The sequence below is a fragment of the Vipera berus genome, assembly GCF_964194415.1.
Source record: "Vipera berus genome assembly, chromosome: 4".
In the NCBI taxonomy this organism is placed as follows: domain Eukaryota; kingdom Metazoa; phylum Chordata; class Lepidosauria; order Squamata; family Viperidae; genus Vipera; species Vipera berus.
Window position 1 is genome coordinate 120,271,335 of NC_138206.1, and position 22,541 is coordinate 120,293,875.

Genomic DNA, 22,541 nt, shown 5'->3' on the forward strand with positions numbered 1-22,541 from the left:
CAAGTCCCAAGCGTGCTTGTTTCCAAAAGGCAAAGGTGTTGAGGACAGAGATAAACCTCCAAGTGGCCTCGACGACTCTCTAAAAGGAGGCAAATGACCAGCTGTCTGCAAGGAGTATAAATCCTTCCGTTCCCCACCGTCCAGTCAGAGCTGAAGAAGCTTCTGGGATGAGAAGGGAAAGGTCTTCAGAGAAAAACAAGAAAGGTCCAGTTGCCTCCTGAAAAAGCAACTTTGGGACAACCGTGATCTGGATGACTGACCATCTTCATAGACATTCTTGGAAAACGCTTCACTTCTCATCCAAGCAGCTTCGTCGCTTCTTGAAATTCAGTTCTTCAACTTAAGAAGCTTCCTCGGGTGAGAAGCGAAATGTTTTCAGGGGGAAAAAAACCTCCAAGAAAGTCCAATCGCCTTTTGGAAAAAGCAGCTTTGGGACAACCATGACCTGGAGGGTTGAGAATCTCTGCAGATATGGCCAAGTCCCTTTCCCTTCTGTATCTAGGTCAATGTCACATGCAGGTACGAAGTGACAGGATTTCAACCGCAGTCACCATTGACATCTTGCCTGTTTGGATGGTAGCATTGCCCTCTCAAACTTGTCTACTATACTGTACTAAAGGGCTTTTCAACCTTTTCACCCATTGTATCACTTTTAGGATATGGCAACATCCAAGTACCGCCTAGCAAGGTGTCAAAAACTTGAGGACCAAAAAAAAGAAAAAGAAAAAAAAAGTACAGGTAATCCTCAACTTACAACAGTTCGCTTAGTGACTGTTCGAAGTTACAAGGGCACTGAAAAAAGTGCCCCCAAGCCACAGCCGGGCAAGACACCTGCCTGCCCGCCCGCCTGGCAGCGCTCTTCCTCCTGTCCGTTTTCATTGTTGTGAGCATTTCTGTTGAGGATTGGCAGCGGGGGTGAGAGGGGGGGTGTTTGGTTTTTATCCCCCCCCCTTCTGCTGGGTGGTTGCAGCAGGTTTTGGTCACTTCACATGACCCTGGGACACTGTGACCGTCATAAATACGAATCAGTTGCCAAGCATCTGAATGTAAATCACAAGACCCTGGAGATGCTGCAACCTTCCAGCTGATCGGCGCTTCTTCTGGGCTCAGAAGCGCCAGGATCGGCGCCGAGCTCCAGCTGGATCCTGGTGCTGATCCTGGCGCTTCCGCTGAGCCCTGACAGCCCTGCAGCTCCAGCCGTCTCTCGCTCAGGCTTGTGCTTTGCTGCCACCGGTTCTGCTCATTCCCCTCCTCCGCTACCACTTTTCTAGGATGGTCGCGTACCACCTACCAGGTGCCAATGTACCACAGGTGGTACCCGTACCACCGGTTGAAAAGCCCAGTGCTACAGCCCTGAGGCTGACTGCTCTTCTCCTTCCATACACCTTGCGGTAACCTTTGTCGTCTCATACGGTCCATCCACCTGAATATTCCCTACCAGTGTTCTCCACAATCTTCTGGCAATGCTGAATTCTCCATTCTAGGGCAGGTTTAATCCAGAACCGGAGGTGGACATTTTGTTCTAATCACCAAAGCACGACAAAACTACTTGTTAATCCTACTGGGCAGAAGGTATATTCTAGCAGGATAGCCCGTGTTGCTTGAAAGACATAAAAACTAATTTGAGTCTCTTCCCAGGTTTATTGGGAGCAGTAGACTGGAAGAGGGAACACTGTTAAGAGGCAAATAACAAGTCCACGTTTTAATTTTCATTCCTGAAAATTGCCGCTGGTTACCAATTTTAGGAATGTGAGCCGCAGGATCTCCCAAGAACAAGCGAGAAGCGTTATACAGAAAGGCACATTCAGGATCTACGTGGTGCTCAAGAAGGAAAAGCAGACACGGCTTGTCAAATCTTTGGGACTCAAAAAAAGAAGCTGTGGAACGTTAGGTGATCCGACACCCCGCGTGCATTAAAGATAAAAGTCTATCCAGACAAGCTAGGCCGAAGAAACCTCTTGCATTGATGTGCTGCAAGGACTGAAACATCCTGGGACCTGCTATTTGAGTTGCTGAAAAGCAAAAGAGCACAAACAAAATTGTCTAGGAGGCGTAAGGTTCCATGAGATAGCCAGATTGACAATCGCGGTTAAAGTGCTTATTTTCAAGCCAGTGAATGCAACACACTTTATATATATGCTAGACCAGGGGTAGGCAACCTCGGCTCTTTTATGACTCATGGACTTCAACTCCCAGAATTCCTGAGCCAGCTTCCTGGCTGGCTCAGGAATTCTGGGAGTTGAAGTCCATGAGTCATAAAAGAGCCGAGGTTGCCTACCCCTGCGCTAGACCTTGAATTCTCAAGGGAGCATAAATAGTAGCTAAGTGCTCGCAGATGTACTCTCTGGCATCTAGTGGACTTTTTAAAAATGTTATTTATTTATTTTTTAAAGAAAAATGGGATGTAGCAAAGAAAAGCAGTAGCCTTAGATACCTTTAACGAGGACATCCTTAGCAACGAAGAAGTGTCTCCAGCCACACAATGTGTTGCGAAGACTTCTCACCTAGGCTGGCATGCTAACAGCCTCTGAGGGGCGTACAGAAGACAACCTCACAGGGCTGCTTGTAGGAACCGGAGGGTTCGTGACTGGCCCCACCATCCTCTTAACAGGTTTCCAAAATTCAGATTATGCCCTTGGCTCAGAATGGCTGAGCAGACTCTGGAATCACTTTCTATATAGCTTTGGAAGAAGAGAGTAGGAGCTGGAAGGGACCTTGGAGGTCTTCTAGTCCAGCCCCCTGCTCGAGCAGGAGAACTTATACCCGTGGTGGCGAACCGATGGCACACGTGCCACAGGCGGCACGCAGAGCCCTCTCTATGGGCACGCATGCCATCGCCCCAGTTCTAGGCCTTCGGCTGGGTGTTATAAAACCTTTTCGCTTTAGGCCTCCGCCGCTGTGTGCAAAAAAAAAAGGTTCAATCAATCAATTTCAATTTCTCGCAGGGAAAAAAAAAGATCTCGCAAAGTTGGAATTGATTGATTGAACTTTTTAGTCTCACCCAGTCTTCCATTACCACCGCAGCCATGCCCACCCAATGGGCCACGCCCACCCGGCACCCAACAATACATAAGTGAGTTTTAGGTTGCAGTTTGGGCACTTGGTCTCTAAAAGGTTCGCCATCATGGACCTATACCATCTCAGACAGGTGAATGTCCAGGCTCTTCTTAAAAAATCTCCAGCGATGGAGCGCCCACCATTTCGGGGGTGGGGGGGGGAGTGTAAGTTATTCCACTGGTTGCAGCTCAAGCATTTAGTTTCAAACAACTGCCCTTCAAAGAGCCTAATGCAGGCAGTCCTCGACTTATGACGACCATTGAGGCCAACATTTCCATTGTTAAGCGAGGCATTTCTTGAGTGAGTTTGGCCCCATTTTACGACCTTTCTTGCCGCAGTTGATAAGCTAGTAGCCCGTTTGTGAAGTGAATCTGGCTTCCCCCACTGACACTGCTTGCTCAGAAGGTCGCAAAAGGGGATCACGTGACCCCGGGATGTGGCAACCGTCGTAAATAGGAGACAGTTGGCAAGCATCCGGATTTTGATCACACGGTCATGGGTCTGCTGCAAAGGCCGTAACTGTGAAACACGGTCGTAAGTCACATGTTACAGTGTCGTCGTAACTTTGAACAGTCCCTAAAACGAACGGTTGTGAGTCGAGGACTGCCTGTACAGAACATTAAATTGGGCGGACTTCCGGTGGCGACGCGACGCCGAAGACAGCCGTTTTCGGGCTGCCCGCTCCGCAGCTGTGTTTTTCCATCGTAAACAGCGCCGATCAGCTGTTTAGATGGATTTGAAGCCCCCTCCTCGGGAGAAGAGGAGGGGGTGAGGCCCCAGGTAGGGGTTGAGCTCTCCAGGGCCGCCTGAGCTGAGAGTTTGGGCGGCTGAAGGATTGAGCCCCCCCGAAGCCTGGGTTGCTCCGAGCTGCGCAGCGCCTCTGCTCTGGGATTTATGGAGCAGAGCCAGGCGTTAGCAACCACCCCTGCCAAAAGGAAATACTTTTGATTATCAAGATGCAGGCAGGGCGGTACAGGAGGTCAAGGTGATGTGGACTCTTATCTTTACTCTCTAGCTCAATGGATTTTATAGCTTTAAAGTGAAAGTGCGCAATAAGTGAAAGTGGGGGAAGATGGCGGCTAAAACTTCTAAAGCTCTTCGGAGTGCGGGGTCTTCCCTGGTGCAACAGACCTCATTGCAAGCTTTGCTTCCTCCTGTACCTCCTCCGGCATTGATGCTTAAGGATTTACAAGATGCTCTTGGAAAGCATTCACAATTGATGTCTGACATGATGGATGAAAAGCTGAAAAAGTTGGAGGAGAAAATGGAGGAGAAAATGGAGAAATTGGAGAAGAAGATGGAAGAGAAGTTTAGAGCAATGAGGGTGGACATGTTGTCTATGATTGAATCTGTAGCTGAATGTGTGCAACAGCTGGATGTAAAAGTGAAGGATCTCAGTCAAAAGAACTCTATATTAGAAGCAAAGGTATTAGAAAATGAAAATATAAGGGATAAAATGGACGGAGAATTGAGCCTTGCTCAGTATCATCAGATGCAGTTTGCTATTAGAATCAGGGGTTTAAAGGAGAACTGTAAAGAAGATTTAAAGCAGCTGATTTCTGAGGCTCTGGAAGGGGTATTGGGCCAGCCAGCATCTGAAATTGAGGGAAATATGGACAAAATTTTTCGTGTAAATTCATGGATTGCAAGACAAAGGAAGTTACCCAGAGATGTGGTGGTCTATTTTACAAAGAGAGTAATTAGAGATGAAGTCATTCAAGCTGCTTATGATACTAAACTGGTAGTGGCTGAGCAAGAAGTCTTGGTTTTAAAAGAGATTCCTCTGAAGATTTTAAGGAGAAGGAAAGATTTTGCATTTTTAGTACAGGAACTTAAGAAATGTGATATTAAGTTTAGATGGGAGATTCCAGTTGGACTGGTGGTGACGCATGAAGGTAAAAGACATCGTCTGGTTACTGTGGCCCAGGCACGTGATTTTTATAGCAATGTGTTAAAAGCAACCCCCCTATCATTTTTGGAAGCTGTAAAGGGATACGGCGAGGGAAAGCTTCAAGATGTTGCAGACAGACAGATAGATAGAGGACAATGGTGTTGGAGGGGATCAAGATACAGTCTCATCGGATGTTGCAGGAGGCCAGAGGAAGACGCGTGCCGCCCTAAGAAGAGCGAGACGAGAGCAAGAGCAAGACCAGCAGATAGTTATGGAATCTCCAAAGTGTACTTACAGTGAAGATGTGGGAGGGGCGTGGTCCAAAGAAGTTTTGGGGGTCATGACAGACGTGCTCCAAAAGTTTTGGGGCGTTAAGATTGCTGATTAAATTTTTAAATTAGAATCTTAATGGATTAAATTTATCATAGAGGAGAAAGAAAGTTTTTTTTTTAATATTTAACACAATTTAAGATGGATGTTATTTGCTTGTTAGAAAAGTATATTAGGGTTATGGACTAAAAGTATGTGTTGAACTAAGAATGGGTATGCAAGCTCCTAATTAACAACAAGTTGTCTTACAGACTGCTTAAACCTTTTTTTTTTTACTCTTTTTATTTGAACTCAAGGATGACTTGGAACTGCGAGACATTTGGTGTGATACATGCAAGAATTATTTTTGATTATGGTTTAGTTTGGTTGGAGATTATTAAGGTTAATAGATAGGCGCTTTTGGCGCGTAACTGAATTTGTTTAGAAATTAGAGAAAGGTTGGAGAATGTAAATAGTAGGTGAAAGTTTTTTTTTCTTTTTTTTCTTTCTTTTTTTTTGAAATTAATATGAATAAGGAATGGGATTAAGAAAATCTATTCTGAGTAAAGCTCTTTTTCTGTTTTTCTCTTTTTCTTTTTTACTTTATTTGTAATATTAATATTGTTTGTATTCATTTTACATGAGCTAGAGGGAGATAGAATTAATAGTTTATTGCTGATAACATAGGGGTGCTTATGTTTGTTTTTTGATTTTACACCCTGTATTTAGCTCTGGGAAGTCGGGGGGGGGGGAGGAGGGAATGGGGGGAAGGGATAGGGAGGGTTGGGTGGGGGTGGGGGGGATTAAAGTCAAAATGTATTGTAAAACTTTTTAAATTAAAAAAAAAAGAACATTAAATTGTTTCAAGGATTTTTCCGGCTGCTGTTAGGCAAATCAGCATCTTAGCCTCGGTCCTTCGTATGTCAGAACACTAGCACTGCCTGATTAACTTCAGGATTGTTGTAAGGATCATCTCATTCAAAGCACACCTAACACTTCACAGGCAGAAGGGATGGAATCTGGACCTTACTATATCCAGAATAGACAGAACAAAAGGGGGGAGAAAAATTCATGATATTAGTGGAGTGTAATTAGGGTTTGAGTCCACGTGGAAGAGAGAGTTAAAAAGTCAAAGGCACTGTCAAATAGGTACATCTTTAGGAAGGATGTAATATATATCCGTGTGTGTGTGTGTGTGTGTGTGTACGCACGTGTGTGTGCACACATATACACACACATACACATACATATGTACACACATATACATCTATACACACACACACACACACACACAGAGAAAAAAACTGAGGTATCCTGTTGATGTTTAGAGCCAGGATTCCCTTCAGTGACCAAACACGAGGAAATTGGCAAAGCTACTTAACACGAGTCCTTCATCCAGCTGAGAATGACACGGCTGGTTGAGCACCGTTCTCTGATAGGCACATAAGTGTCGGTTACAAACCGCGTGCAGAATGTTCACAGGATTATTACAAAGTGCAGTGTGTCAATACTAACATCAGGAACGACAAAACTTACTTGATCTTAGATGGCCACGCCTGGTGTTGCGGAAACATGAGGGACATCATCATCATCATCATAAGGAAAAGATGTTGAACAATTAAAAACAATTAATGTCAGTTTTAAGCCAAGCATGATTATAGTTTTTACATTGCAGGACAGATGAATCCCTTAGATAAGAAAAGGAATCATAGAATATACACAAAATACTGAGAGAGAGAGAGAGAGAGAGAGAGAGAGAGAGAGATTCACATTGCATATAACAATTATCATCGTGCCATTGAAAAATAACACACTGTTATTGTCACACTGTCATGGAACTACAGAATACATCTACATTTTGATTTATTTTTTTAAGAAAAAGACAAATTTCACATGGACCAAGGAAAAGCTATTTTAAAGATAACTGCTACAATTCCATTTTTAATCAATTAATCTATTAGGGAAAAATCATACCATTTCAAGCTCTGATCCAGGTGCTGCAAAGGAAAATAATTCAGATTTTTAGACAAAACTCTAAAAGCATAAGCATGTTTCTAAGATACATATAGAATAATCGTATAACACATTAACTCAAATGTTCCCTTTTTTCCATCAATACATTTTACTAAATAAATGAGCTTTAATACAGAAATGAAAGCAGATCTTCTCAAGTAAACATTAATAAGGCTGCATCAATGCTTCGAAAAGGTTCCGATAATAAAGGTAGGTCCAGCAGATCAAGTCCTGAAACAGCTTTGATCAACTTACATTGTTTCTTTTAATCATTTTTTTCCCCATACAACCATTTATGTTCACACAAAAACTTCCAACTGTTCAGAATTGGCTTTGTGGATTAGTAAATCTCAACAAGAGTTGTTTCAAACTCCAAAATCAAAACAAGGAATTTCGAATTGAAACAATATGTAGAACATTTTGCAAAATGCGTGTTTGTATCTAAAAGGAGAAAAAAAACCCCACTCCCAACCATTTTGCCAATGAAGGTCCTATGAAATTCAACGGTTGTATAAACGGCTGATTTCCCTTAATATTGTATGTTGACTTCTAAGACAGACATTAACAAAGGAGGATACTAAGGATATTCTGGGCGGAAATTTTATAGAGACTGACCCAGAAAACATTTAGCTTCCTATCCAAATAATAAATAGAGAGAAAATGCCAACATAAATCATGTTTAGATCATAAAACTAGATTCGAGGCCTCCAGCCCGTGCACACAAGTTTTTATAATGCAGCAGGCATTTTTGCTCCATGTAACAATTGAATATTACGAGTGAATTTGTTCAGAATGCAACACGTTTTAATTTTAGTTAAACGAGCTTAAATATGCTATTTTTTTTAAATAAATAAATAAATAACCTGCAGAAATGTCCTATTCTTAAGATTGGCAGTTGCAAAATTTGCACAGGTACCGCAGGGGAAAAAAAAAAGACTTCATTTTTGAACCCACATTTGAAGAACGAAGCGGATTTTCCCCCCCCCCCACCTTTATCTTTTACATTTCTTACTGGTATGCTTGACATTGAAAAGAAGACATAAATAAAAAATAAATAAATCCATGCATCTGTATGCATGCCAGAAGCAATGTGTTTGTTTTTTTTCCTCCTTCTCTGTAAGATGAGGTGCTAGCATTATTTGTTCATATCGCTTGCCTGCTAGAGTGAAGTATTTCGAGACCTTTCGTTCTCTCCAAGGGCTAAATATTACAAAATAGTTGTAAAATCGTACTTTTGCCTCCCGGTGGCAAGGTTTTAATAGAAAAAGTTCCCACGAGGCTTTGCGTGCTCTCATAGCTGCCTTTTCCTCGGCTTGCAACCACGAGGGAGCCCAAAATTTCCATTACTAACAACAAGACAGTTGTTAAGAGAGAATTTGGGCCCCTTTTATGACTTTTCCTGCCACCGTTGCTAAGCGAATCACTTCCGTTGTTGAATTAGTAACACGGTCGTTAAGCGAATCTGGCTTCCCCCATTGACTTTGCCGGTCAGAAGGTCCCAAAAGAGGACCCGATGAGCCCGGGAAAACGGCAGCCGTCGTAAATACGAGTCACTTGGCAAGCACCTGAACTTCGATCCTGGGGATGTTCGCGATGGTCTTAAGTGTGAAAAATGGTCATAAGTGACTTGCTTCAGTGCCGCTGTAATTTTGAAAGGCCACCAAATAATAATAATAATAATAATAATTTAATTTGTATACCGCCCTTCTCCCGAAGGACTCAGGGCGGTGAACAGGGCAATACATAGTAAAAAACCGAATACAAAAATTAAAAGCGATTAAACCATTATGCCCATAATAATTAATACATTAAAATTAGAACTATTTATAAAAACCCAACCCCATCCCATCAGACCAGGCCAGCTTGTTCGAAAAAGAAGGTTTTAAGATCGCGCCGGAAGGAGCGAAGGTCGGGGGCCGTCCGGAGCTCAACCGGTAAGCTGTTCCAAAGGTCTGGCGCGCCCACAGAGAACGCTCTCCCCCTGGGGGCCACCAATCGGCATTCTTTGATCGGCGGCACCCTGAGGAGGCCCTCTCTGTGGGAGCGCACTGGATGGAGGGAAGTTGACGCCGGCCGCAGGTGTTGCCGTAGGTGGACTGTTGTAAGTTGAGGTCTATCTGTCTGCCTGGTTTACCCAAAAGGATTTTGTTGTTAGCTGCGAAGTTGTGTCCGACCCATCGCGACCCCATGGACAACGTTCCTCCAGGCCTTCCTGTCCTCTACCATCTTCTGGAGTCCATTTAGGCTCAGGCCTCCTGCTTCAGTGACTCCATCCAGCCACCTCCTTCTCGGTCGTCCCCTTCTTCTCTTGCCCTCAACCTTTCCCAGTTCCAACACCACAATTAACACAGTCCGTTAGTAATGCAATCAGATTTCCTTACCGGTAGCAGTGGCAGTGAAAGAATCGCAATGCTGTATCAAAACTCCAAAAATAAATAATGCTCAGAAAGCTTAATCTCAGAAATTGTATCCTATAATGTCTTTCTCCTAAAAGAGTCTTCTTCTTCCTATCTTTCTTCCTGTAGGAGAAGAGCAGGCCGAGAAGAGTCGGGGGCCGTCCGGAGCTCAACCGGTAAGCTGTTCCAAAGGTCTGGCGCGCCCACAGAGAACGCTCTCCCCCTGGGGGCCACCAATCGGCATTCTTTGATCGGCGGCACCCTGAGGAGGCCCTCTCTGTGGGAGCGCACTGGATGGAGGGAAGTTGACGCCGGCCGCAGGTGTTGCCGTAGGTGGACTGTTGTAAGTTGAGGTCTATCTGTCTGCCTGGTTTACCCAAAAGGATTTTGTTGTTAGCTGCGAAGTTGTGTCCGACCCATCGCGACCCCATGGACAACGTTCCTCCAGGCCTTCCTGTCCTCTACCATCTTCTGGAGTCCATTTAGGCTCAGGCCTCCTGCTTCAGTGACTCCATCCAGCCACCTCCTTCTCGGTCGTCCCCTTCTTCTCTTGCCCTCAACCTTTCCCAGTTCCAACACCACAATTAACACAGTCCGTTAGTAATGCAATCAGATTTCCTTACCGGTAGCAGTGGCAGTGAAAGAATCGCAATGCTGTATCAAAACTCCAAAAATAAATAATGCTCAGAAAGCTTAATCTCAGAAATTGTATCCTATAATGTCTTTCTCCTAAAAGAGTCTTCTTCTTCCTATCTTTCTTCCTGTAGGAGAAGAGCAGGCCGAGAAGAGCTGGGGCTGGAGTTAAATGCAGCATCAGCTTAGAATCCTTTACATTGTCACAAATGCTTCAAATCCAATCCCTCTTCAACTCCATTCACCCTTATCTGGCGCCAATTTGATCTGAATTTTAATTGACCAGATTCTGGGATATGTTGTTGTTGCGAAGTCGTGTCTGACCCATTGCGACCCCACGGACAACGTTCCTCCAGGCCTTCCTACCATCTTCTGGAGTCCATTTAGGCTCACGCCTACTGCTTCAGGGACTCCATCCAGCCACCTCATTCTCTGTCGTCCCCTTCTTCTCTTGCCCTCAACCTTTGCCACCATTAGGCTCTTCTCCAGTGAGTCCTTCCTTCTCATTAGGTGGCCAAAGTATTTGAGTTTCAATGTCAGGATCTGGCCTTCTAAAGAGCAGTCAGGGTTGATCTCCTCTAGGACTGACGGGTTTGATCGCCTTGCGGTCCAAGGGACTCACAGGAGTCTTCTCCAGCACCAGAGTTCAAAGGCCTCAATTCTTTGGCGCTCAGCCTTTCCTATGGTCCAACTTTCACTGCCATACATTGCAACTGGGAAGACCACAGCCTTGACTATATGCACTTTTGTTGGCAGGGTGATGTCTCTGCTTTTTAGTGTGCTGTCTAGATTCGCCCTGGCTTTCCTCCCCAGGAGCAAGCGTCTTTTAATTTCTTGGCTACAGTCCCCATCTGCGGTGATCTTGGAGCCCAGGAAAATAAATTCTGTCACTACCTCCATTTCTTCCCCATCTATTTGCCAGGAATTGAGAGGGACGGATGCCATGATCTTGGTTTTCTTAATGTTAAGTTTACCCAAAAGGAAAACAACGTTAACTTAAGAAAATTCCCGTGGAAGAGCAGCCAAGAAAAAGAGTCACAAATCCAGACAAGTCCCACGCAATCCTGCATTCTAATTTCTTGTCACTTCAAGGTAGCCAATTCTATCGGAAATGCAAAAGGTTTTCCCTTCTGTAATACAGGAAGTTCTCAACTTACAAGCGCAGCTGAGCCCAAAATTTATGACGCTAAGCCACAACATGAAAGTACAGATATGCAAAAAGTGGAGACTTACCACCTAGGACCTCTTCGCATCTTTTAATCCATACAGGAAAAGCTGAATCGGCACCTACAGGTTTATAAAGATGCAGCGTTATATGGTGCCGTCGATTTACATATCGTAAATCAGACACGTGACTGCAGAAACACCCCGACAACACATACATTTGAGCCAGTTGCCACGTCCTCAAAATGCAGTCCTGTTGACAGTGGTGTGTGCGTGTGATTGTGCAGCCACCAGAACTGGTTCTTAAGTAGCTTTTGCACATCTGCTGTAACTGAACCATCGCTAAGCGGGCTGGTCGTTATGCAAAAACTACCTACGTGTTACTTCTATCACCTGAGTAGAATTATATGCACCCATTTCCTACGAGCTGCTATATGGCCTGTCTATATTTTAAAACTGAGATTGCATCGGCACATGGAAAGATTATTTTTCAGGTTAGTTTTTTTTAAAAAAAATAAACCTGAAAGAGCCAGGTTGTGTTAAATAAATTCAACGAAGAATATATATTTTTTTTAATCTGGAGAAGACCTAGAGACGTAGTAAACCACTACATATACCGTGGCCAACGGATCTCAACTGAAGGAGACACAATAAAGGAAATGGAACGGCACGTTAAAGTGTGCTTGGCAGGCCTTCGGCCAGTGAGGCGTAATTTTCAAGAAAAAAAACCTCCCCCTATGGACGAAAAGCATTCCATCGGTGGGTGCAACCTGCTCTAACACATGCCAGCCAATCAGGGACACTTAACCACACAATCGGTGCAAAAGCTACGAGTGGCGTGAAGAGCCACGGAAAGAGACACACTCAGCGTCACAAGATCGAAAGAACCCCTAGTGGATTAGAGAACAAACGAAAATATACAGCCCATTAAATTTTTCACCTCCGTGCGTGTGTGTGTGTACCTCTTCAGTGCGCTTTGAATTATGCTCGTCTGTCAGAGCACTGGCCTTGAAAGACCTTTTTGTGTGATGTGAATCAGCGTGGGTGTTGTTTGTCTGGATGTTTCTGAGTCATGATCTGGTTTCGGACCGTTTGATTGGCTGGTTGTGGTTGTCGGGCCACGTGGTCCTTGGTGTTTAAGTATCGTCTGTGTGATGCAAATGGTGAATAGAATTGAGAACAGGAGAACAGAACAGGATAGAAAATATGGAATTGAATGTAGAATAAATAATAGAATAGAATAGAATAGAATAGAATAGAATAGAATAGAATAGAATAGAATAGAATAGAATAGAATAGAATAGAATAGAATAGAATAGAATAGAATAGAATAGAATAGAATAGAATAGAATAGAAACTATGGAACGGAATAGAATAGAATAGAATAGAATAGAATAGAATAGAATAGAATAGAATAGAATAGAATAGAATAGAATAGAATAGAATAGAATAGAATAGAATAGAATAGAATAGAATAGAATAGAATAGAATAGAATAGAAACTATGGAACGGAATAGAATAGAATAGAATAGAATAGAATAGAATAGAATAGAATAGAATAGAATAGAATAGAATAGAATAGAATAGAATAGAAACTATGGAACGTAATAGAATAGAATAGAATAGAATAGAATAGAATAGAATAGAATAGAATAGAATAGAATAGAATAGAATAGAATAGAATAGAATAGAATAGAATAGAATAGAATAGAATAGAAACTATGGAACGGAATAGAATAGAATAGAATAGAATAGAATAGAATAGAATAGAATAGAATAGAATAGAATAGAATAGAATAGAATAGAATAGAATAGAATAGAAACTATGGAACGGAATAGAATAGAATAGAATAGAATAGAATAGAATAGAATAGAATAGAATAGAATAGAATAGAATAGAATAGAATAGAATAGAATAGAATAGAAACTATGGAACGTAATAGAATAGAATAGAATAGAATAGAATAGAATAGAATAGAATAGAATAGAATAGAATAGAATAGAATAGAATAGGAATAGAATAGAATAGAATAGAATAGAATAGAATAGAATAGAATAGAATAGAATAGAATAGAATAGAATAGAATAGAATAGAAACTATGGAACGGAATAGAATAGAATAGAATAGAATAGAATAGAATAGAATAGAATAGAATAGAATAGAATAGAATAGAATAGAATAGAAGAATAGAATAGAATAGAATAGAATAGAATAGAATAGAATAGAATAGAATAGAAGAATAGAATAGAATAGAAGAATAGAATAGAATAGAATAGAATAGAATAGAATAGAATAGAATAGAATAGAATAGGAATAGAATAGAATAGAATAGAATAGAATAGAATAGAATAGAATAGAATAGAATAGAAGAATAGGAGCTGGAAGGGACCTTGGAGGTCTTCTAGTCCAGCCCCTTCCTCAAGCAGGACAACCTATATCATCTCAGACAGGTGACTGTCCAGTCTCTTCTTAAAAATCTCCAGTGATGCAACTCCCACCATTTCTAGTGTCCAGCTGTCCCACTGGTTGATTATCCTCACTGCTAGGAAGTTTCTCTTTAATTCCAGGTTGCTTCTCTCAGTTTGTTTGTTTGGTTGGTTGCCTCTGAGTCAAGGTCTGGTTTCGGCTGTTTGGCTGACTGGCTGTTGTGAAGACGTGGTCCGGTTACTTCTGGGGAAGGGGTTGTGATTTTTGTTGCTGTGTGGTGGGTTTTCTCCCCTTCCTCCCCAATGGAGACGAAACGTGTTGCAGCCAAAGCGCCAAGCTCGGAGATCAACCCCAATAGTCCAGCTACGCTCCCGAGCGACTAATACCCAAACAAGGAATGAATGTGTCAAGGAATGGAGATGGAAACGGGCTGGCCAAATAACAGGACGAACGGACGGACGGCAGGCTTCCTCCCTCCCTCCCTCCATCTTCCTTCCTTCCTTCCTCCCTCCCTCCCTGCCTCATCTTCCTTCCTCCTCCCTCCCTCTTCATCTTCCTTCCTTCCTTCCTCCCTCCCTCCTTCATCTTCCTTCCTTCTTCCTCCCTCCATCTTCCTTCTTCCTTCCTCCCTCCCTCATCTTCCTTCCTTCTTCCTTCCTCCCTCCCTCCCTCTTCATCTTTCCTTCTTCCTCCCTCCCTCATCTTCCTTCCTCCCTCCCTCCTTCATCTTCCTTCCTTCTTCATCCCTCATCTTCCTTCTTTCTTCCTCCCTCCCTCCCTCCTTCATCTTCCTTCCTTCTTCCTCCCTCCCTCCGTCTCATCTTCCTTCCTTCCTCCCTCCCTCCTTAATCTTCCTTCCTTCTTCCTCCCTCCATCTTCCTTCTTCCTTCTTCCCTCCCTCATCTTCCTTCCTTCTTCCTTCCTCCCTCCCCCCCTCTTTATCTTTCCTTCTTCCTCCCTCCCTCATCTTCCTTCCTCCCTCCCTCCTTCATCTTCCTCCCTTCTTCATCCCTCATCTTCCTTCCTTCTTCCTTCCTCCCTCTTCATTTTCCTTCCTTCCTCCCTGCCTCCCTCTTCATCTTCCTTCCTTCCTTCCTTCCTTCCTTCCTTCCTTCCTTCCTTCCTTCCTTCCTTCCTTCCTTCCTTCCTCCCTCATGTTTGTTCTGGTCTTCCTACTTTGGAGAATCATGAAGCACTTCGAGATAAAGCCCCCCCCCCAGGAAAAGTAGACCTTCAACAAAAGGGAGGCGGTGGCCATAGTCTGCGTTCTGCAGCCGTGGACTGCTCCATGTTTTCTGGGTGTTACTAGCAGAACTTCTCTCAAACAGAAGGAGGAACAAAAATTTCAGAGCAAAAAACCGAGTTTCCACAAGCAACTTCCCCCTCCTTTTTTATATCACAAGGGGAGCCTTGTCGTTTCATTTTTCTCTATTAATTGAACTTTTTCTGGGTAATTTAGAATCTCAAACAATAGCTGGAGGGGGGAGGGGGAAACCCATTTGCCCAACGTTCAGAATCTACGCCCAACGCTGTAAGTCAAGATCAATCAGCCTCCTTAAGTAACACCAGCTGCCTGCAATTAGTGCAGGTTCGAGTCCCACCAGGCTCAAGGTTGACTCAGCCTTCCATCCTTCCGAGGTAGGTAAAATGAGGACCCAGATTGTTGGGGGCAATTAAGCTGACTTTGTAATAATGCCGCTTGGGGGGGGGGCGAAAGCCCTAATAAGCAGACATATACATAGAATCAAGGCTACTGCTAAGCACATTGGTTTGTGCTTAAATTGTAAGCCGCCCTGAGTCTTCGGAGAAGGGCGGGATATAAATGGGATTAAAATAAAAAAAAATTAAAAAAATGGGTTGGAAACACACGGAAGAGGCTTTCATTCTGCAGTGGACAATGGCTAACGTGACGATGATGATATTTTAAAATCCATGGACCATCGTACTTACCATCATCCTGTTTTTGTCCCTCAGTGAAAGACTTCAGGGCAGAAGCGTAATTTTTCATATAATATTCGCCGATTCTGAGGGACAGATAAAAGAAAGGGTATGTCACGCCCTAAAACTAAAAGGTTTTGGTCAAAAACACACGTACGGTTGGAGAAAATGACTAAAAATATATATAGCTTTTAAGCCAGGATTGTTTCTCTTAGGAATAATAGAAGCAAACTACGAGAAAGATTGTATATATATATATATATATATATATACTTAATTTTATATGTATTAACTGCAGTAAGAATTGCATTTGCCCAATATTGGAAAAGTGAAAACCTACCAACGGAAGAAGAGCTAATTAAGAAAATTTTAGTCTGTGCAGAAATGGACAGATTGACATTAAAGAGAAAAGAGAAAGACGACTCAGCGTACTTTAGAACATGGGATAAGTTTTATCAATGGCTAGAGAGAAAGGAACGTGATATGTACTAGGTAACACTGAATATACACTAGTAAGAAGCCTATTCAGCAATTAACTAACATATTGTTTATAATACAAAAATCAATTATAATTCATTGTTTTTTTAAATACATGAACCCAGACAACATGCTGGTTGCTAAATATTGAAAAAAGGTTAATTTTAAAAAATCCTAACCCCAACCCGGAACCCTATCCCTAACCCTATAAAAATTAATAAAACATGTAACAAAAAAACAGGAGGGTATGTATATATGTATTTATTTTTGGGACTTATATACCGCCCTATCTCCCGAAGGACTCAGGGCGGCTAACAACAATAAAAATACAGCAATGCAAAAGTTAAAAAGAATTAAACTAACAGCCCCAATAAAATAATTTAAATTAATAAATTAAAATTTAAAAACATTTTAAAAATCCCTATCGTCAGTCCAGGTCAGCCTGATGGAAAAGGAATGTTTTAAGGCCGCGGCAAAAGGACCGGAGATCCGGGGCCATCCGGAGCTCAAGGGGAAGTTGGTTCCACAGGGCTGGCGCTCCCACAGAGAAGGCCCTCCCTCTGGGGGTTGCCAGCTGACATTGTCTAGCCGACGGCACCCTGAGGAGGCCCTCCCTGTGTGAGCGCACCGGGCGATGGGAGGTCGTTCCCGGCAGCAGACGGTCCTGCAAGTATCCCGGGCCTAAGCCATGTAAGGCTTTAAAGTACCAGCACCTTAAATCTCACCCGGAGGACAACCAGTAACCAATGCAGCTCACGCAGGAGGGGTGTAATATGGGAGTATCAGGATGCTCCCATCACTACCCGCGCGGCCGCATTCTGCACCAGCTGGAGCCTCTGGGTGGTCTTCATGGGCAGCCCCATGTAGAGAGCATTGCAATAGTCTATACGGGAGGTAACGAGTGCGTGACTGTACGTAAGGCATCTCGGTCCAGATAGGGGCGCAACTGGCGCACCAGGCGAACCTGGGCAAATGCCCCCCTGGCCACGACTCCTTCAAAACTGAGCTGTGAATCCAGGAGGATGCCTAAGTTGTGTGCCCTATCAACAGGAGGTATGTCAGTAATTGTCCTTTCAATAACATCCAAGTTGACACGTTATCCAATTTTTTGACTTTACGTAACAGGAAGAAAGAACGAGGGCTGAGACAGCCTGTTCAGCAAACCCTCCATTTAATGGATTAACTGAGAAGGGGAAGGGGATAGCCCCTGAAGGCCAATGGGATTTTTCAACAGCATTTTTCAATCAACCCTAAAGGTGCTTTTTTTTCAGGAGGCAACTGGACTTTCTTTGTTTCTCTTTGAAGACCTTTCGCTTCTCATCCAAGAAGCTTCTTCAGCTCTGAACAGATACTGGGAGAATGGAAAGATTTATACTCCTTGCAGACCGCTGGTCATTTGAGGTTACCGGGAGGTTTATCTGTATCCTCAGTGGTGCAAATGGTTTCTGTAGTCTGCAATATTTTTGTTTTTCTGGAAATCCGTTCGTACTCCCACACCATCAGAGGGGTGTTCCTCCCAAAATGTACGGCTAAAAATCTACGGAGATTCTCAAGTCCTCCAGGTCCTGGTTGTCCCAAAGGGGCTTTTTTTTCAGGAGGCAACTGGACTTTCCTGGTTTTTCTTTGAAGACGTTTCGCTTCTCATCCAAGAAGCTTCTTCAACTCCGACTGGATGGTGGGGGAATGGAAGGAACCCTTCAATCAACCCTTTCTTTCTTTTTTTCCCCTTTGAAGCCTGGGTTGATTAATACCAGAATGCAAATGACCAGCTGTCTGCAAGGAGTATAAATCCGTCCATCCCCCAGCATCTATTCAGAGCTGAAGAAACCTCTTGGATGAGAAGCGAAACGTCTTCAAAGGAAAGGAAAGTCCAGTTGCTTCCTGAAAAAGCACCTTTAGGGTTGATTGAAAAATACAAACAGATCTACAAGAGCCACGAATTCTTATGCTCCTGAAAAGAGGCCGAGACTGCACAGGAGTGGAAGGCCAAATGCTAACCCACCCATAAGCAGCCAGTGCCCAAGCTGCCTCCCCAGAATCACAGCTTATCCACTGTTTATCGTTATCTCTTGCTTGAGCAGGGGGTTGGACTAGAAGACCTGCAATGTCCCTTCCAACTCTTGTCATTCTAGTATTTAGGGCAAAATTCAAATTCGTGTGTGTGTGTCTGTCTGTCTGTCTGTGTTTGCATCCAAATTCAGTCGAATGGGGACCTGTAATGTCATGGTAAGAACTAAACCAATGGCCGCTTGTCATAAAAGGCAGGATTTGGAAGAAATAACTGACTAAAAGTATACATATTCACATAAGCGTGCTTTTGGCACAAAGCCAGCATCTCCGCCAAGTAGTTAAAAATTACAACACAACTGCACAGGACCAGAAAAACTGGCACTTACCCTTGTCTGAGAAAGGCTACAGCGTTATTAGGATCGAGCGACAATGCCTTTTTAGCATCAGTAATTGCATCTGCAAAAAAAAAAAAGTTGCATATATACATATACATACATTACGTACATACATATACATATATAAATGGGATTAATATTATATAGATAGATAGATAGATAGATAGATAGATAGATAGCATAAAAAACTGATTACACCGGTGCAAAACACAGCAACTGCTACCTTGACTCTACTATTCCTTTTATGACATCTCTACCCCTCTTTGTTTTCCAGGCTGAAGGCAGGATGCGTAGCCCACCCCCACCCCCACCCCCACCCCAGGCTGGGCTGAAAGAGAGGGCACACTCCTAAATTACCCAGTGCAGCTTCCATGAGCAAAAGGCAGATTTGAACCCAAGCCTTTTTCTAGTCCAATACCTTAGCTGAACATGTCAAAGAGAATCTTGTCATGCTGGAAAATCCAAGTAATCTAGGCTCATCTTCGTGCATTAGAAAGAAAAAGAAAATAGTTGGCATAACTCAAATCAAGGAGAAACTGATATCTTAAATTTGCTGGACTGAAGTGACGCTACCGGTCTGAAAACCTTTTAACGGCAGGTTGTCCTCCTTCATTTGTGTTACGTTTCTACCCAAAACGCAAACATTTAGCTCACACTCGGGAATGCACGGCTGGAAAGAGGCACTCAACTAGGGTCCAAGGTGCAGGGATCCTTGCCTATCCTACTTCAGTCACCAAGAACCACTTCCTAGAATTAGAGGGCCTTCTGCACTGGAGACCAGTGGAAATTTTGCATTTAAGCAGACATTTATCTTGAACTGTATCTTGCCAAGAGGAATGTACAACGGATGAATGATCCAAGTGTACACATGCATCTGCAGAGCATACCAATCCAGCAACTTATAACTTATTATACGTGACACAACGTATCTCCCATCTTTGTTTGTGCAACGTGTGCAAATAACTCAATCTAACGCACCAAGGTCCAGAACGTGAAGGTTTTACTGCACCATCAAGCGACTTCTCCACAATTATTATTTCAAAATAGCGGCCTAAGAATTTAGCGGAAAGGATAATTTCTAAAAAAAAACTTTAAGTCGATATAACACAAGAGGAAGATAAGATAGACAGACAAGATGGGAGATAGAGATAGAGATAGATAGATAGATAGATAGATAGATAGATAGATAGATAGATAGATAGATAGATAGAGATAGAGAGATAGATAGAGATAGAGATAGAGATAGATAGATAGATAGATAGATAGATAGATAGATAGATAGATAGATAGATAGATAGATAGAGATGGATGGGATGGATAAGATGGGAGATAAATAGATAAGATAGATGATAGATAGATAGATAGATAGATAGATAGATAGATAGATAGATAGATAGATAGATAGACAGACAGACAGATATGGATGGATGGATGGATGGGATGGATAAGATGGGAGATGTTGTGACTCAGGGCCAGCCTGTGGGTCCGGCAGCCGGCTCAGATGTCTCGGATGACTCAGATGAGGGGGAGGAGGAGGGTGTGGAAGACGAACTGGCTGATAATGGCTTGGAGGCTTCGCAGAGCCCCCAGCCGGGGCCCTCTTCTCAGCTGCGTGAGCCCGATAGTGCGGAGGATGATGACCCACAGCTGGCCCTGTTCAAGGACGCCCGACGCAGGAGGCAGTCGAGCAGGAACAAACAGAGAAAGGCTGTGGGACTCCTCGGGAGGAGGCACAGGGAGGCCACGCCCTGAACTCTAAATAAAAGGAGTGTTTGGGGAAGGGCTGGTTGCTGAAAGCAACCCTTCCGTTTGAGGATTCAAGTTCCAGTGTTTTTGTTTCTTGTTCTGTTGTTTGAGTAATAAATCTTGGCAGACGCTTTCCAGCCTCAGACGCTCTCCAGTCTCTACTGTTTGAACAGGGGTTTGCCTTATTGCAAGGCCGGTAGCAGGCTGGTTCAGAACAGGAGATAGATAGACAGACGGATGGACAAGATGATAGATATAGACAGACAGACACTCAGACAGATGGATTTTCACTAAAGAGAGAAAAAGCAGGAAAACAAATGATACCGTGGTAATTCTGTAGAAGAATGTAAGCATAAGCTCGTTGGCAGTAATATTCTGTGTCGTCTGGCTTCTGCTCTAAGGCTGCTGTCAGCTTCTACAAGGCAAATACAAAACATTAACTTGATGTTTCCTGCAAAATCTTACACAGCCTACAGTGAAATGTCTGCTGGCTTGACAAACCAAACAGAACGGATTAGCAAAATGCCACTTTGGAAGGAACCAACACCAGAAGCAACATTTCTGAGCTGGGAAGATAGCTATCCGTAACGGGGGGGGGGACGACCTCGGAGCCCTTGTGAAGAAATGAACAGAGCGTTCCAGTATTTGAGGGGCTGGCACAAAGGGTGGAGGGGGGCAGGACAAGAAACAATGGGTGAAAACTAATAGAGGAGAAAAGCAAGCTGGGATTAAGGAGAAACTTCCTAACAGTGAGGACAATTAACCAGTGGAACAGCTTGCCACCAGAAATTGAGGGTGCTCCATCGTTTGGAGGTTTTTAAGAAATGACTAGACATTGGGGGGCGCAAAGGGAAGCGGAGGCTCAGCCAATCTCACTGTATACATGTTGTATTTTGATAATAAAGGTTTGTTCACAAGCTGAAATGGTCTAGGGCAGGGGTAGGCAACCTTGGCTCTTTTATGACTCGTGGACTTCAACTCCCAGAATTCCTGAGCCAGCCTACCCCTGGTCTAGGGGGTCTCCTGCTTGAGGGGTTGGACTAGAAGACCTCCAAGCTGCCATGTTAGTAAAACAGCGATCTCAGACCCGATTTTAGGTTAATCCCAGATAGTTGGAAAACTACTCAAATTCTTTTATTTAACTAAAACACTTAAGATGCCTTTCTCTTCAAACCACCACACAGGTTTGTAATGTACGTAGACTTGCAAAACAATGGGAGAAAGGGATACTCCTGAACTTCATTTTATGATTTATAAGAGAACCTTGATTGTCATTTTTGTACTGTGGGCGCAATAACACATCAAAAATGAAATTTAGTTGCCCGCTCTCAAAACCGAACACATACGTGACACACCCTTAAACATACTATATACAACATAGGGATCTCATGGTTACTGTGAAATTGTGTGAATGCATCAATGCAGTGCACGTTATCTCAAGCTTGCAGAGGTTGGATTCACTGAACGAGTTTACCAAAAATGTAAATATTGTGCAGACTGTACAGCGTCATGCTACATAACTAAGCTCCATTTCAGGCTGAATAAACTAAATTATTAATGTATCTTAAATAGAAAACTACAGATTTTTTTTACTCCAAAAGCATTTTATTAAAATAAATTTGATAAAAATTTTAAAAAAATCCAATTTTATTTTTTTAAAAAATCCAATTTTATTTTTTGAAAAAAATCAATTACTATCCACCCTGTTGGCAACTGACTCATACCTATGACGGCCGCAGTATCCCAGGGTCACGTGATCCCCTTTTGCGACCTTCTAACAAGCCAAGTCACGGTAACTTTCGGCTTGATTACGGTCATAAGCCGAGGACCGCCTGTACACGCATCCATAGCTAACACCAAGCCTCCGATATATTTACGTACTTTAACTCAGGACAGGGACCAACCGGCTTTTTAAGACTCTCTCTCTATATATATGTAAAGTCACACGTGTGTATAAATCTTTAATTTGGTCCTATAATTCTCTTATTTAAGAATTTGTTTTACGTTTGTTACTTCTTACATGCAGCTGTGCAGTTTTTTTTAATTAATACTGCTGATTTATTTAGCTAAATAAATAAATAATT

The 22,541-nt window shown here is 43.0% G+C and overlaps 1 protein-coding gene across 1 annotated transcript in view; it reads right to left on the bottom strand.

Moving 5' to 3' along the window:
- SUGT1 (SGT1 homolog, MIS12 kinetochore complex assembly cochaperone) overlaps positions 1-22,541 on the bottom strand; it is a 42,060-nt gene that overhangs the window by 16,546 nt on the left and 2,973 nt on the right. The window contains exons 3-8 of the mRNA XM_081328020.1: positions 20,782-20,872; positions 18,703-18,772; positions 15,842-15,915; positions 11,533-11,586; positions 7,232-7,254; positions 6,794-6,813 (exon numbers count right to left, since the gene is read on the bottom strand). Coding sequence (XP_081184146.1) covers positions 6,794-6,813; positions 7,232-7,254; positions 11,533-11,586; positions 15,842-15,915; positions 18,703-18,772; positions 20,782-20,872 — 332 coding nt within the window. The remainder of the gene's footprint in view (positions 1-6,793; positions 6,814-7,231; positions 7,255-11,532; positions 11,587-15,841; positions 15,916-18,702; positions 18,773-20,781; positions 20,873-22,541) is intronic.